This window comes from Gallinula chloropus (assembly GCF_964237585.1).
Source record: "Gallinula chloropus genome assembly, chromosome: 11".
Lineage (NCBI taxonomy): Eukaryota > Metazoa > Chordata > Aves > Gruiformes > Rallidae > Gallinula > Gallinula chloropus.
Window position 1 is genome coordinate 14463479 of NC_140096.1, and position 17817 is coordinate 14481295.

At 36.2% G+C, this 17817-nt stretch overlaps 1 protein-coding gene across 1 annotated transcript in view; it reads left to right on the forward strand.

The window, feature by feature from the left end:
• DIAPH2 (diaphanous related formin 2) overlaps positions 1-17817 on the forward strand; it is a 226576-nt gene that overhangs the window by 32452 nt on the left and 176307 nt on the right. The window contains exons 8-16 of the mRNA XM_084268950.1: positions 959-1095; positions 2139-2247; positions 4646-4756; positions 6842-6960; positions 7919-8035; positions 9110-9228; positions 9898-9962; positions 11755-11859; positions 13970-14692. Of these exons, the coding sequence (XP_084125076.1) occupies positions 959-1095; positions 2139-2247; positions 4646-4756; positions 6842-6960; positions 7919-8035; positions 9110-9228; positions 9898-9962; positions 11755-11859; positions 13970-14692 (1605 nt within the window). The remainder of the gene's footprint in view (positions 1-958; positions 1096-2138; positions 2248-4645; positions 4757-6841; positions 6961-7918; positions 8036-9109; positions 9229-9897; positions 9963-11754; positions 11860-13969; positions 14693-17817) is intronic.

Consider the following 17817-nt stretch of genomic DNA (forward strand, 5'->3'; position numbering starts at 1 on the left):
TAGGAAATCAATTACATGTGAAATTGAAAAGAAAATATTTTTCTCAATTCTGATTTCAGTACATGACTCTTTTTGTGAATATAATGTGCTTTTCACCTGGTTAGAAAATGGTGTATGATTTAATATCTTTCGCTACAGTTCTGAAGTTGATAGGTAGTGGGTAAAGCATAAAGCTGTGGTCTACTTTAGGTTGTATCTAACTTGTTTCAAATGCGGGTTACTCATGCTCACAAAGTGTGAGTCCTGCTTCTACAAGTTGATGTGTTAAACTCATAATTTTGCTTTATTCATAGCAAAATCTGAAGTGCTGTTGTGATTTATCCCCCCACATGTAACAAATATAACTGTGTTAAAGATACCTTTAACTACTGTTACTTGTTTTTAGTAATATCTCACAGCATTGTCTGTCTGAAAGTGGGAAAATTGAAGTTAAATGGTCATGTTTCCCCTGGCTATTCGTACACTTACAGTGTCACTTTGACAGTTAGATATCTGATTCATCAACTGTCCTGCAGTTAATGAAAGTAAAAAGAATATTACTTTTAAATAAATGCCAGAGTGTAAGGGCTTTTTTTATATAGCTGTACAGAAAATGAAATAGAATATTCAATAAATAAGAGGTATCAAAAAAGAATTTTAACCTCTGGTCATTGTGTGGAAAATACGATTTTGACTTGGAACTCTTAAAGGGAAAAGATACCGTATAATTGACATATATCTATATTTTACAAGATATCGTAACAGCCTTGGGAGGTTGCACTCTTTCTTAGGAGAAAGCCTCAAATGTAAGATCAGGGAGACAGACTTCTGTCCCCCAGTGGTAATAGCCAAAGGTTTTAGTAGAGTATTGCCTAATTTCCTGTGGGTGGAGGGGGTGTGAGGATTCCTATGGATCTGAAGATGATGAGTATTTGAGGCATTTACAATTTTTCACTGTAAACTTTTTTGTTTCTTTAAGTACGGATTGCAAAGGATTCTAGGAGATGAAAGATCTCTCTTGCTGTTGTCAAGAGCAATTGATCCAAAGCAACCACACATGATGACTGAAACAGTGAAATTACTTTCTGCTCTATGTATTGTTGGAGAAGAAAATATGTAAGTAAGACATAGAAACTTTTTTTTTAATTTTTCAGTGTGGAAACTGATGAAAACTTGTCAGTCTGTAAATATTAAGCATGTTAAGGCTTTACTTGCTTAATGTGATTTAAATGCAAAAAGACTTTCACATATTCCAATGCATTAATCTAATATTAAGCACATAATCAGAGATCTGCAAACTGGCTGAAGTGGAAGGTGTGAAAGCACTGTGCTTACTGTAGGGAAGAGAGGCCTTCATGAGCCATAACTTTTCACAAATGAATGCAGAAAAAATAATATATATTATTTCATATAACCCTGATGAATATGATCATGAATTGTAAACGTTTAATTGCTACAGGGAAAGCTATCAGATGGAAAGACGTTGTAGAGGAATGTATGTGAGCATGGGGCACTGCTGAGCCTAATCTTGTGGGGAGAATTGAGATTGGGACATCCCTCAGGAGGGCAGATGATTTTATTATCTTTGAAAATTATCTATTTGACGCCACATTCTAAGATTTTTCATAAGTTGAGCATTTAATGGAAAGAATATAGAAGTACATATGGACTTTCTTTAAGTACCACCTCTACCTTAAAAGTAAGAGATTTGAAAACATTTAGAGCTGAAGTTTTGAATAATTCAAGTTATGGAATTACATAGCACACGCACATGAGCTTTTAAAACCAAAGACATTCAGTTGCCAAGTGTGTGCTTGGACTTAAGTGTCTTAGTTTATTGAAGGTTAAAAATTGCCACCTCTGTCTTGTATCCAATAAATAAAAGCATTTTTATTTCTGGGAGGTCACTTCATTAGAATTCTAGATGACAAACATGTCAGCTAATTTGCCAGTACACAATTTTGCGAAGGTAGGGTTTTTCTTCTTTTCTCACTGGTTGTTTCTTAGCTGAATGTCACAAAAATTTAGAGATTTATTAACTCTTTTTAAAAATTCTTCATTAATCTTAATGTCTTGAATTGTGTAAATCGTCGGCTGAGTATTTTTAAAATGAGCAAGTTGTCTGTGGTATGATTTTTGACAGTTTATCTTTCTCTTAGTCTGGACAAGCTTTTAGGTGCTATAACAACTGCTGCTGAAAGGCACAACAGGGAACGTTTTGCTCAGATTGTGGAAGGACTGGAAAACCATGAATTCTTGCAACTGCAGGTGGGTTTACTTTTTGAATATGCTTATTAAAACCTCAGAAATAATCTAAAATACTAGAAGACTGTGTATTATTTTATGATCCTTATATTATTTACTAGCCATGTCTTCTAGTGCTATTACTTCAGTGTTCAGTAAAAAAAAAGAGAAATTAAATAGGAGTGGCCTGCTGATACTAGAGTTTCTAATTGTTAACAGTGCAAAACCAAGAAACTCACTTCCTTATCCCAAAAATAGGATTTGAAAGTTTCGACTTTAGAAAAGACTAGAAATATGCCTTTTTTTGGATGCCAGATGTAATGCTCATATAATAAGTCCATGAAAGCATTTTATCATCTCTGTTGCTGCTTGATCTTCTTGACTGGTTTAATGGAGCAATAAAGATCCAGCTCTCAGTCTGTCCTCTGAAACATTTTAGTTGTTACTGGAGCCTTGAGGAAGTTGGAGTTTAAGGAGCTTCTTCTATATCTTCTGGGTTTAGGGAGAAGGAGGAAAAAGTACTCCTAAAGTGTCATTGCTTATACCACTTTCCCCGCCTTCATGAGTAGCTCAGAGTAAACAAAACCTGTGCTATGGCTTTGAACTGTTTCCATTGATGTAATGTGTGTAAAAAATCAGAACAGATTTATATTGTGCTCTTGAAACAACTGGAATGCCTTAACTGAGCACACGCTTGAAGTATCTTACTGTTTGAGGTTCCTGTGGAAGGAACAAATTTTGAGTATTGTTCACCTTTTCTGTAGTATTACTGGATGAAGAAATACATAAGCATAGATATTTTTGAAACAGTCAAGTATTTTGAAGGGGTGTTTTGTACTGAAATTTTCTAGAAACTGCAGGCAAAAGTTTTATTGGGCTGTGAAGGATTTTTGTAACTTGCTTTCATTCTCCTTGATACTGACAATGTAGGATAAATCCTAACACCTTTCCGATCATTTTTACCTTTTTGTGAAACCCTGACCCTATGACACAGTGATCAAATGACTGAATATCTTACTAAAGATGACTCTGACTTACTTCCTTCTAATAATTTAGTATTTGTAGAAATTTCCAAGGCTGAAAATTCTGGGCAAGGAGTGTGCAGGCAGGGCAGGTATACCTCCACGCAGAATATACCTCTTCCGATTTTTAGATCTCTTGCTCTTGCTCTCTTAATGCTGTATTTGCCATAAGTTCTTGTTTCAAAGCTGATAAGTTAATGATGTTCAGTAAGTTCCTATAAATGACATTTTATCCTTTATAATGATACCACAAAAACCATAATTTTGAAGTTGTCTCCTACTCTGACCTTGTTGATTTAAAACAAAGCCAACCATATAGTGTCCCCCCACACCCACTTATGCAGCAGTAAAGGTACAATTGCAAGAGTCATTAACTTGTTTCTGACAAAATTGTTCTTTATTTGTAATGTATTAGCACAAACCGTTGAGCCAGAGTCTCTTCTGGCAAAAGCAATCATAGCAGATGGTACCTCTTCTCTCTATTAATTTCAGATTGGACATGTACTTTGGCTTGTTAAGTCATGTCATAGTAGTAAAATAACAAGAATCATTCAAGCGAGCATGATGATACTACATTATCTGAAGATGCAGCTATATAAAGGGAGTGCCTTTGAAAGAGTGTTTTAATAGAAATTTAAGACTTCATATGGTCTTCTATTAAAACTAAATAGTGAATGTAATTAAAATAGGAAGGGTACTTTTATCTGACTTTTTTTTTTTCTCTGCAGCTATTGATTTTTATTTTTTTTTCCCTTACTCTTTGCAGTTAACATCTTTTTAACCAACTTGGTATTTCCCTGGAGTCCCATTGTAGTCTTTTAATGTGGATCAGCACTTTTGGCATTATGCTATTGTCTACCTGGTTTAAAGTAAATCAATTAAAATGCACAGCTGCTCAATTAAAGCAATAGCCAGTATCCTGAGACTTCAGGCATTTTGCAAAAGTGCTGTACAGGAGCAGAAAAGACACCTGGCAAAATGAATTAATTTTTACATGGGTGTTTTTCAGGTGATTTTGTTGTTTGGGTTGGATTTTTGGGGGGAGAGGGGTGTTTGGGTGTTTTTTGCATTTTCAATTACTAAGGAAACCAGTTTACTTTCAAATTGACGAATACTGAGGAGAAAGAAGGAATTGCAGTATGGAATTGTAGTGTGGGGATGACTGTCTGAAATAAAGTATGAACCTTTAAGTGATACAATTTTAACATGGCAGAGGCACACACAATATGAAAACAGAACAGTATTTGATGTTTCTTGAATTAACCAAAATCTTGTTGTTTGTTCTGTGTAATAAATAATATCCATCTCTTGACATTTGGTTTTATAATTGAAGTGACATAGTAAGAGACAGTGTTTATTCTCATTCTATACATAAAATTTGTTTGTATTTCTCATAACAGGTAGCATGTATGCAGCTAATCAATGCCCTTGTTACATCTCCAGAGGAACTTGATTTCAGGATACACTTGAGAAATGAGTTTTTACGTTGTGGCCTGAAGAAAATACTGCCTGTAAGTAATTTGTGTGTAGGGATTGATCAGTCACCTGCTTGTGAACATTAACGAAAACCAAATAGTTTTACTGAGAGCAGCTGAAGTGAAACATTGGGGATGGGGAAGGTCAAACTTGGAAGGGACTATCAATCCAGATCTGCGTTCGTTCTTAAGAGTTGCAAATATGGGCTTTCATTAGCTATGTAAACCAGAATCAGATTTGAAACAAGCCAATATAATAGCAATTAAATAAGGCTGGTCAAATTTCGTGCACTGAGCTCGAAGTGCACGCAGTGAACATGTGCATGGGCTGTGGAATCAGTCTTGGATTAGCTTATTTGAATATGCCTTTCCTGTTATTTCTGTGAGATATATTTTTCTTTAATCCACCTTCTGAAAATGCATTTGGACTTGTACAGGAAAAATCAAATGTATTCCTTCTTTGAGCCTGCATGACTTTGTGCAGCTGCACAGAAGCATGCCTTTATGCGTAGTTGTATATAAATATTTGCAATTTACAGTTAGATTTATAGCTTTTAAACAAGAAATCATTCTGATGCTTACATTAATATGTATAATGAAACTACTCTAGTTTCTCACAAAAAGAGAATTTAAATGGTATTTGCTTATATTTGTCTGAAACTGAATTTATGCTACTCTTAAGATATAACATTTTGAATCATCAGCATTTGTCAGGAGTAAAAACATTCAGGTTTTTAGCATATTCAGCTTTCAAGCTGTTACTGATGTGCATACATTAATTTTTGTAATTAGTGTGATACACTGTCCACTGTAGAATGTCTGAAAACCTGAAGAAATCTCAGGCTTTTTTAATCTACTGAAAGTTAGTTTATGCAATCAGTAAATGCTTGAAAACTTCAAGAATTGTTAAATGGCAAATAAACTGAATTGTAATAAATCATGACAGAAAACTGTAGTGTACTGATGTACAGATAGGATTTGAAAAGCAATTAATATTTAAGGATAGCAATCTTTTCTAGAAATGAACAGCTATTGTGTTGAAATTCTGTCTTTAGTAAGGCTAATGAATATTTCATGTAAGCTATAACAACAACTAAAATAGTGCCATGTTACTTATTTGTAAGGTGTTAATTACAATGTACACCTCAAATTCAGATTATTCTTTCTGCAGGGAATGAGTGTGCACTGTAGAGGAGGGTTGTCTGTTTCAGTTTTTTGTTTGATTTGGGTTGAAGAGCAACTTTCATGATGGTAAAGTGTCTTAAGAAGACTTCATGCTCATGTCTGCGCATAGGGGTAAATTTTTTAGAAATTTATAAAAGAGAAGTTTCTTGAAGACAAAAACAATCAAGAGGAGGATCCCTATTTCCCTCTTTTAATTTGTCCAGATTCCCAGCAGCCTTCCCTGATTTTCAAACCTTGGAATTGGTTTCAGTTTTCTGGGGGGGGACTTGCATGGTAGCCATTTGGTTTTTGCATATCCAGTTACAACAATTCCAATTCATTTAAAACTCATACACACAATTGACTTCTGAACTAGTTTCCTTTTTTTGTGATTTGCCTAGTAGGAAGCTAAACTTGATTCTTCAGTGTATTAAAAAATTGCTTGTATTTCTTACAAGAAAAAACATTTTTTTCCTGCTCCAAGTACTAAATTTTGTTTTAGTTATTTACTTTTTCTCTTTAGTATTTCTCAGTGTACTCTAGATGGTTATTATGCTGTGACTTAGATTAATAGAATTTGTAAGCATATCTTTATTATGTTTCTTTAGGCTTCTTAAATTCACTTTCAATACAATTTTGAAATATCCATGTGCTATTTTTTTAAAGAAACTTTGACTTTAATGAGCATAAAGTGCTGACTATTTCCCATTGAGGGAACTCAACTCAGTTACAAGGATTCATGTTGGTTCTTCAGCCCTTACCTGCTATATTCATTGATCTTTTGCCTTAATTTTTCTTAGCTGGGTACTTAGCATAAAAAACTCCAGGCACTGAGTTAGAGCTTACTCCTGTTCCAAAGGTTAATTTCTTATATTTTTTCATTATATAATCTCTGAAAGGGGGGAATTCTTGCTTTTAATAAGGGAAAATTAAGATATACTATGGCTTGAAAAACAGGGCCTGAAAGATAAGGAAAATGAAGAGCTTGATATTCAGCTGAAAGTGTTTGATGAGAACAAAGAAGAAGACTTAATTGAACTGTCACACCGTCTCAATGATATCAAAACTGAAATGGAATATCCTTTATAGAAATGGTGTTATAACTTCTTGCAAAATTTAATAACTTAATTAAATGTAAGGTAGAATGCTCAACGTGAAGTTTGTGATGGTTGTGTATCTTAGCTGGGACTTTCTCAAGCAGATAGATTCTTTCAGCTTGTTTTCTTGTTTGTTTGGTTGGTTTATTATTTAAAGGCTGACTTAGAAAATTATAGATGTCAAATATGAGTCATTGGGAACTGAATTTTTTCATCATTTCTTTCAGCATTTACTAAGATGAGGTGTGGCTCTTGTAGTATAAGAGGGTATAAAATTATATCCATGGAAGATTATAACTTTGAAGAAAACTGAGTGCTGATAACTTAAGTTGGAACAAGATTTCTAGTAGATTCTGAAGCACTTAGCATGCATGCCTTGTCTAGTTGTGAAGATGCAGGAATTTTCAAGTTACCTAAGTTCAGAATATTTGTTTGAAGTTCTTAGAGTAGTAGCTGGTACTTAGGAAGCAGAGGAACTTAGATGGAATCAATGAGAGGAATATAAAATCACAACTGTTTCATTACAGAACTGGTAGTTACAAGAAATTATTCATTAAGAAATGAAGATGATTGACTGGTGCGTATTTGCCAATAACCTGGCTCACTTCAGAATGAAAAGGAAAGCTTTGTATGAAATACCTTTACAGGATGCTATGATGAAAAGTCTGTAGTGTGGGTTTCCTTCAGAGTAGTAATGTCTTTATTGTTAAACAGAGCCAGAGTTTTTGTGGGTGATCGTAGTGGAAAAAGGCTATTTACCAATAGGAACAGTACTTCAGAGTGCTGAAAAGCTTTAGTTGAACAACATGAAGAACATCTAGGCAGGTGGATTTGGGGTAGGTGGGTGCTTTGTGGTGTAGTGGAGGGGTTTTTTTCTTGTTTGTTTTTTAAAATTTTTGGGTTTTAAGTCCATGTGTTTCCTTAACAATGTTTGCACTGATGTGAATGAAGTATTTCATCTGCTGTATAATATGGTAAAAGATACTGCTTCTGAAAACTACTTCTTGTCAATTCTCCAACATTTCCTTCTCATCAGGAATGATTACTATGTCAGGTAAGTGTCAGATGTCAGGTTTGATTTTTAGGAGTGAGTGGGGGAAAGAATAGAGATCAAGACCCTGGTAAACCAAGCGCAGTTCACACATGGATAGTTTGTGTTTTTTGTCTCACTACTCAATGGTAATACTGAAAAGAACTTTTGGAAATATAATAATGCTTATTTCACAGACTTGAACCTTATTCTCATACCTTCATCCTTAGTTCTTTTAACTTGGTGAGCACTTATTCGTTTTATTAAAGTTTGATCGCTTGGTGGCTTCAAAGAACTTGAGAATTAGTTGTATAACAAATAATTGAAACTACTTCCACAGGGCCTTGTGTCTTGTCTTTTCAATGTAAACTTCTCTTGTGTGAACCTCATAATGTCTTCTTATCTGTGCCAGGGTATCAATACAAAATCTTATTTTAAGAACCAATCTGTTTTGCTCTAAAGGGATGATAAAAACAGTTGATATGCAAGATGATAAAATTAAGACATAAAATACAGCCTAAGAAATATAATCTAGGATTATTTTTTTAAATATGAAAGTTTAGAATATCATCAGTTTAGGCTTGAGGGTTTCCTACTTTGAGAACTTAGTGGTATGTGAAATTGAGATGCAGTAACTTGTACTGGTAAGAACTGATAAACTTGAGCAGAGAATCCCTGTAATTTAGAGATTCCTGATGTTATGTAGAGACGTACATCAAGCAATTAAGTTAATAATTAACTAATTTTCTAACTAATTGAACATCGCTGCTGTTACCGGTGATGGAATTCACTGTGTTGACAGTGTGCTAAGTGATTTTTGCAACGCATCTTGAAAACACTAAAGATGATGTTTATTTTGTTAGTTATTGTCTAGCAAAGAATAAATGACAAGTGCACAATATTTTCTGGAGTCATGAACTTCATCTGTCCTTCTGAGAAACTGACAGTGACGCTTCATTAGCCAGAGTACAAATAAAACTTTGAACTTGATCCCTTGACTGCTAATTGTGTAATTCATATATTAGGAGTTAAAGTTGCCCCTTTTCTTCCCCTCCATGTTGCATAAAAGATTGTTCATGTTCTTATTATCTTTCTCAGACCTCAGTATTACAAGATAATAGAAGAATGTGTATCACAGATAGTATTGCACTGCAGTGGCATGGACCCAGATTTTAAATGTAGAGGAAGAATGGATGTGGATTTTACTCATCTAATTGGTTGGTATACTATAGGCAATTTTACTTTGTTTTACTGAAGTGCATGTTTTGCTCTGTATGCTTCTGTCTAAACTTAAACTGACAGGAATATTTTCAGTGTTCTGGAAATTTACATGTAAGATATAGCTGTGCTTGTGGAGACCACATCAAGCTCTGTAGCATGTGACAAAATTACACTGATGAAGTTTGCTTCCTCAAAGTTGTCTTGACATATATTTGAATATTATTTGAACCTTAATAACCAAAAATTACCTGTTCATAATTTGTGAACTTCAGGTCTGTTACAAATATAAAAAAAATATATTAGCATTGATTTTTAATGTATCTATAATTGTTTTATTGTTCACTCTAATACTATCTACAAGGTTTTTATAATAGATTAATGTAAAAGAAAAGGGCATGCAAACTGAGATCTATCAGAGGGAGAAAAACTATGATGATTCATCTTCAACTTTCTGGGTCATGTACCCTCACTGCTTTGCTAGATTTACAGATTTTGCTCATCAAAATCATTCAGCAAATGCCTGGTCAGATCAGCCTAGTGATTATTTCTGGTTTGTTGTGTGTTAATTTGTGTTCTGGGGCTATCGGGTAGTTAGGGTTGGAAGGGACCTCAGAGGTGTGATACCTTTTACCTGACTCTTGTGTTGTATGTTATTTAAATTCTAGATTCATGTGTAGACAAAACTAAAGTAGAAGAGAGTGAAAAGAAAGCAGCAGAATTTTCCAGAAAAGTAAGTACTAATCATTACTCTTTCTAAGGTATTGAACAGAAGCCTGCCAGGAACACAGGAGGCTTGTTTCTTACTTACTGGAAATGGGGAAGTAGCGTCTCACACAGGCAGGATGTTATTTCGCATTTAATAGCTCTGTGGGTTTGGAGTTTTTCTGTGTGTGCAGCTCACATTCACATTCAGCTTGTTCTGAATTCAAAAGCAGGTGTTTAGTATTAGCTCTGTGTGTCTTCAGCAGTAGATAACTGATGGGAAAATTCCACTTGCTTCTGTTTTGTTCTGCAGTACTTAGAGCTAAATGCCTGAAGTGTGGGTATATACTTTAGAAAAAGAAGAAAACATTGGGGGGGGGGGAAATGTTCTTCACTGTATGTAGCTTTGTCGTAGGACCTGAAGAAACTTCCTGAGAAGCAATGCCATTTGATGTTTGAAAAAGCATTGACTTTTTAGGCACAGAGATACTAACATTAGCATACTGTTTTGTTTCCTTAGAATGCCAGTGCTAAATTATGATATTGTGAGAGTAGTTTATTTCTTCATTATTTACATTTAGGAATCTTGCAATGCATTTTGGAACCTGTTTTACTAATAGTTTTATTCTTCTGGTCCAGTTCTCTTTTATTAGGAATTTGTTGGTCATGGGAAGTTTTCATTTATCACTAGATAAAGGAGATGTTAGACATTTAAAATTATTTCTGTAGGCAGAAAACTGCAGCTCAGTATATGTAATAAAATTTTTTTTGGGGTATTTCTAAAGAAGTTGACTATTATCCTTCTGCTTTATCACTGTTGGAATTTATGATCTTTAAGGTCTTTTCCAACCAAAAGGATTCTGTTGGAATTTGTGCCAGAAAATATCTTGATTAAACATGTTTCCTCAAACTACTTCAATTCCTGTTACTTAGATTATTTATTTATCTCAGTTTATCCAGCCTGACTCAGATTATGAAATGCTGGATGTACTGTTGTATTACTAAAATTCATACACCACATTGTGTATTAAGTGTTCAGAATTTTTATTTTTTGCTGGTCAGAAGGTGGTACATGTTCTTGAACATGATGATTACAAATTTCAAATGAAGGGTTGCATGAAGTTGTTAGCTTTTCTCTCACCAGTGTTAAATGTGGATGTGTTTTTAACAGGAGCTATGCCTGAGCTTTATAGAAAGCAAATTGTTGGATGGTTCCCTGGCAGAGTTATTTATCATTATGTACATTGTTAGTGGCACTCAGCCCCTGTTCTTCCCAGTGATAACATGTGTTGTTCTGTGGAAGAATGAGCAACAGAAGCTTTTAAAGACATTAATAATCCCTTAAACCTAGTATTAGGATGAAAACATACAGGAAATTTTTCACAATAATCTTGTAAACTGGAATTCTGTTTTAATTGGGGGACATGAGGGCTAAAGGGATCACTGACTTATTTCAATATCTCCTTTCTTATGTTACTGTATGGATGATACTGCTGAAGCTGAACACATCTCTCCAGATTTAAGCTTGCTGCGTGAGACATGCAAGTTCAGTTTGAGAAGTCAGTGATATTCTGTTGTGGGGTCGAAAAACCCATCTAAGAGCTGTACTAAGTAAATGGATCTGAGTGGTTCTGTCTCATGACTTAGTGATGGAAGAAATCACATGGTACTAGAGGAACACATAGAGGAAAAATATTTTTTTTTTCATTAAAAGTGCATTTATTGCACTAGTTTGGATATTGTTGCAAGGATTCCTGAATATACAATATCTAGTGTGCACATAAATGGACAAACACTTCTGTGCTGGTTAATCATTACAGTTTGATGAAGAGTTCACAGCTCGGCAAGAGGCACAAGCAGAGCTTCAGATAAGAGAAGAGAAAATCAAAGAACTTGAAACAGAAATCAAACAGCTCCGAACCCAGGTAATGACACGAAACCACAGTAGGTTCTGCAGATGAGTTGAACTTAATTTTTTTAAGGGTTGAAAGGAAATTGCACTGGAGTATACATAGTTCCTATGGATTTTCAAATTTATATTCTAGTTGTATTGGTTTGTTTTTAAGCCAGCATAAACTGCTAAGGATAAGTAATATAGATAGCACTTTGCAAATAGTCAACACCTGTTAGAGACGTTTATTTATTGAGGAAGAATTTTCCTTAGGCTGTGAAAATTTGAATCTAGCATAATCCTTTTTCATCCAGGTATTTCTGTGCTTTAACATGAATATTCCTGTATGCTTTGCAAAAAGTGCTTGTTTTACAAGGCTTTATACTTCAGTTGCAAAGGTGGATATCATGGTAGCTGTGTGTGCACAGTATACATACCTTTCAGCATGTGCATGCAGCTGACAATATCAATTTGGTTTTGAAGTCTGGAAGACTGTAACCATTTCTAAAAGGAGTATTACTCCAGTTTTATACAGTCTCACAGGTAAATACAATGAAGGATACAAGACCTTGTAGAAGGAGAAGGTGATAATAGTTTCTGCCAAACCTGATTTTACTTGCATTCATTTCCTCATAAATTTTGTACACAAGCACAAAAGCTGTATCTCCAAGTGATCTATCCAGCATCACTTGTGATGTAGAGAAGACAAGAAATGTCTGTTGAGCCTTCCTAACATTTTTTGGGTTCCTTTTGTTTAATGACAATGGATTGAGTTTGACAGGTCTTTTACACCCTTTACTAACCAACAGATGCTGTGGCTTGTTGCCTTTGCCTCAGCCTGGCTTATTTCCAATTCGTTCTAGGCAGGGGCTGCTTGTTGCCTTTCTTCCTTACTGTGGGTATCTTAATGCCTATGATCTCACTTCCTATTTGGATAATAAGAGGAAGAACATCATGTGATATACTGTAACCTGGTTGCCATCATCCTGCTTTCAGGATGCTGGTGGTCTGCTGGCAAGTTGCCTGTGCTATAGCCTTGTCAGAGCACTGGCCTTCGCATCTTAATGTAGGCATGTCACATTGCATTCAAGTTTAATTTCTTTTGTTGTCGTTGCATCCTTTGATATCACTACAAGTTATTGTTGTAACTTTTGGTGTCTTTGATTTTTTTTACTCTGTTTTCACACATAGTTGCTTCTGTTCATTCTTGGCAATGTTAATGTTTGTTGCAAACACCTACCAGACAATGTAACACTGCAACTTGACAGTCTGTTTAATGAGTTATCCAGCAATTGTTGCATTTCAACTTGCATCATAGTTCCTGGGCCAAAGAAGCACATTTCCTTTAAGCTAGAAACAGTAAATAATTGCATAGGGAAGTACTATGCAAATAGGATTAAATGAACAACCTGTATTATGTAACTCATATGGCAGATTGTGCATAGCTCCTGATACTACTTTTTAACAGGTAGTCTTGAAGGACAAAAATCTTTTAGGAGTTCATAAGAGGCTAGGATCATGTTATCAATAGAGAAACTGCTCTGATGGTTTAACATACTGCTGTTTCTCTTCGTTGTTCTTTTTACAACTTAGTAGAATGGATATTGCAATTGCTCACATTACTTATCGCTGCAGAAACATCTGCAGACAGATTGAAAGGAAAATATGATTCTTTCTCCCCCTCCCACAATGTAAGGATAGTTATGAACAATGGTGGTCCAATAACCTCTTGCACTGCAATAGCTGCTTCAGTGATTTCTATGGAAAATTTTCCACCAGCGGATTAGTGTTGTTGAAATTCAATGTGGTTATTACCATCTCTGATGCCCCAGCTTGCCGTGAGATCCTAAGTGGGATAAATGTTTTCTGCATTGGTAAGAAATAAAAAGCTGTTCTGTTCACTTAAATGTTACTGCTACTATTAAATTTCCTTTAAAATGGAAACAATTTGTTTTTATAAAAATGCTAGGTTATTCAGTTTACTTGGCAGTTTTATGGTACGTGGTATAATCTATTGTTATTGCTTCTCATTAAGATAGGAGAATGGTTGCATTTCTCACTTAGTTTAGGTGCGGTTGACTACAAGGCATCATATCAAATCTCCTTCTCTCCTTGATTAAAAGAATTTCTCTCTTATATTTCAGGGTCCATTCATGACACGTCAAGTGACAGAAGTAGTACCATTACCTCCAAGTGAAAACGCACCACCATTTACAGCGCCTGGCGGAGCAATACCTCCACCGCCTCCTCTACCTGGTGGAGTAATACCACCACCTCTGCTATCTGATGTACCAACACCTCCTCCTCCACCACCTCCACTGTCTGGTGGCGTAATACCTCCTGCACCGCCCCTTCCACCTTCACAGTTTAGTGGAGCAGTACCCCCACCCCCTCCTCCGCTGCCTGGTGGAGTAGTGCCACCCCCTCCTCCACTGCCTGGTGGAGTAGTGCCACCCCCTCCTCCGCTGCCTGGTGGAGTAGTGCCACCCCCACCTCCTCCTCCTCCTCCGCTGCCTGGTGGAGTAGTGCCACCCCCACCTCCTCCGCTGCCTGGTGGAGTAGTGCCACCTCCTCCTCCTCCGCTGCCTGGTGCAGCAGGGCCACCTCCTCCTCCTCCGCTGCCTGGTGCAGCAGGGCCACCTCCTCCTCCTCCGCTGCCCGGTGCAGCAGGGCCACCTCCTCCTCCTCCGCTGCCTGGTGGAGCAGTACCACCTCCACCACCACCTTTTGGTGGACCTCCAATGCCACCACCTCTTGGAGGTGTTCCTTTTGCACCCTTTATGGTGATACCAGCATTACCACATGGGATGAAGGAAAAGAAAAAGTATAAGCTGGAAGTTGCAATGAAGAGAATCAACTGGTCAAAGGTATTACAGTGTTTAGTTTTATTCCCATTGGTTAAAACCTTACTTTTATGGAAGAAGGAATTCATGCAATATGCTTTAGATTTGATTAGTAGCACTCATGAAGTTTGGGGAATTAATTCCTTCTTCATCCAGATTGTTTTTTGATGATTGTCATTCAATTGGTATTGGTTTTCAAAGACACCTTGTGTTATGGGGTAAACTCGAAGTGATGCTTCATATTGTGGGGATACCTGTAGGTACCAGCTCTCAAAGTTTTGGTTCATTTTGTAACTCTGGTAGAGTTAGGTTCTACATGTTTTAGGTTTGAACTCGCTGTGTTTGGAGTAATGAGAGAATGTTGAGAAAGGAAATGTATTAAGTCTTACTTGAGTCTTCAGGTATACAGTAAAACCTGGTGTTAAAAGTTACATGGAATTTTAGGCTTTCAGAAATAGTAATTTAAGCTTTGTCATCATCTTGACAAAACACTGTATGATTGTTTTGGTTATGTTATCTATGAATTTCTTTTTAAAGTGAGGTATGAATGAAATTGGTATGGTGGCAATTCATTGGATTATCTAGTTCGATTTTTAAAGGCTTGCATGGAACCTAAAAACTTGACTACCTTAAAATGAGTGGGAAGCCACTGACTAAAGCATTTTTCTGAATTAAAAGAAACAACTTTATATGTACCAAGATAGTAAGTGTAGAGTCCGAAGCTACTAAAATTTTCTGTCTAAGGGTAGATGTCTTGACATGAGGTTAAGAATAAGATCAGTCCTCTGAATATAGTAATGTACTATACATTAAAGCATCGAATTGAGAAGTGAAGCTGACTATTTAGTGTCCATATTTCTTTTGTTCTTGTGATGTGTTCTGGACGTTTGAAAGAAAATCCAACATTCTTTGCCTTACCTGCCTGTCAGTGAGAGTTATACCACAAAATACTTTCTCAGAGAAAGGTGTTTACCCTGTCAAGAGAGTTGAAAACTTATCGTAAGATTCTAAAGGCAATGGTGTTATTAAACATCAGTTTTTATTGTAACCATTGAAGAAGTTTTTACTAGACTGAATTTTTAGCTATCTGGTTTTCTGCAAAATGATTACTGCATTTGATTTAGCAGTATGTGATTTTAACATTAAACTGGAGTTAGTCATGGCTCTATTAAAGTGGTAAAGCTGATGTTCTTCCCTCCCTTTTTACTCTCTAGTGTAGTTGATCCTTGTACTATAATGGATTTTTAAATAAGATCCTTATTGAAAGAACTCTGACGTTTGGTACCTCAGTATCTCAGGAAGGTAACTTAGTTCCGAGACAAAATTCTTTTAAAGAAAGACAGTCTGTGGGTTGCACACTATGGGAGAGGTTCCTTTCCTTTCCTTTCAGAAACCACGTGTTAGTGTCAGTGGATTTTCTTAGGACAGAAGGAGATGACAGTCAGTCACTGCTGTGTTGTCATTCTCTTTTGGCTGTGTCGTAAGGGCAGGTCTTAGAGGATATCTCTAAATCTTGAGGTGTGTGGAGCATGATTGGTGGGTGAATGCTCCCAGAATTTCATAGTTTGCAGATAGTTGTTTGTGTTCTTGGTCTATTTCAAAGCAGAGAGAAAAACTGTGGTGACCCAAATGAAATGATTGTTCTGTTAGGTGCAATGAACATGAATTGTGGCTTTGTGTTATGTTGCATACGTGCATCCAAGCCAATAGGATTAGTCATAAGGCAGTTTTCAAACATAAGATAACAGCATGCTTTTTTGTATAGAGACATTCTAAGTTAGTAATGTCTGATGTAGTTACAAATTCAGAGAATGCTGCTATCTGTGCTGTGTAGTGGTGCTTGTACGTTGCTAAATCTAAGATGTTTATTGGCTTTTCAAATGAGTGATGTGCTAGGGCAGGTCTGTGGCCACTGGGAGGAGCTGTGGGACTGCTCAAGGGAAACATTTGGGTACCATCAAGGTCCTATGACTCAGCTCCTGCAGTTTTAACATGGTTATATTTATTCAAATTTCACTTTTTAAAAAAAAGAAAACCTTAAAATATAAAAAACTTAGTTGAGCAATAAACTGCAAGCACAATCTAAACTAACCTGTAAGAGCAGTTAGTACTTACTACTTGCATCTCAAGATTGCTGGTCACTTGATGAGAGATGTTGTGGAAGTATGCAGGTATGTGAGTTTTTGCATCCATGTTGCTTCAAAATCCCATTTTTATCGATCACCAAGATGAAACCATCATGTCTTAAAGGCAGTTTTTGGTTGGCAGTTTTTGAAAGGTATAAAACATGTTGGATTGAGGTTTGCTATAAGAAAAGGATACATAGATGACATCAAGGCAAATCAAAGGAGGACTTCTAGGTATTGCGTGGTATCTCGTTCAGTTCTGTCTTGGACTTTAGAGTAGTTTGACTGAATATCAGCTACTTGTTTGTCAAGGCTTTGTCTAACAGCTAGTGTCTAACAGCTTCTTTGAAAACCATCTTCTATCTCAGTAGTGTATTGGTACCAAGAACTTGGTAAAATCAAATTGTTGAGGAAAAGAAGCTCTTAAGTGGTTACAGATGGTCATGGCTGAGCATAAGTTGTAATTTTACCCTGAACAACTGTTCGATCTGCAATGTAAGTCTCATTCTGAAATAGTGCAGGGGTGTGTTTTTCAGCATGTTTCACAGGTGGTAAAATTGTTGGGAAATTCGTGTAGATGCAGACATAGATCGGGTGTCATGGGGTTGTCCATGGAGCTGGATTACCTAGGATGCCAGATGCTCCTCCTGGCTGATGATGCTGTATTGTTTCAACATGAAGGCTCTGAAATGAGTCATACCATCGTATCGCAGTCCTGGAAACTTCAGGGCCAATACAGAGTTACAGATGAGGAAGATGTTACAAGTAAACATAGAGTGTGCAGCAAAGTTACATTGGTTAGGGATTTTCTTTGTTTATTTACATAGAATTCTCAGTGGATTTCCAGAAAACCATTTTTTGAGAATAAATATTAATTTTAGTGCTTTTGAATGTGAAGGACTCATAGTCCTGCTTTTCTCTTCAAACATTTGTCCAAAGTATCTTTAACCTTCTGGTAGCCACACCAGTGTATTCTAGAAGGAAAAATTGACTGTTTTAAGCAGCGTAGTTGTATTAGAAAGA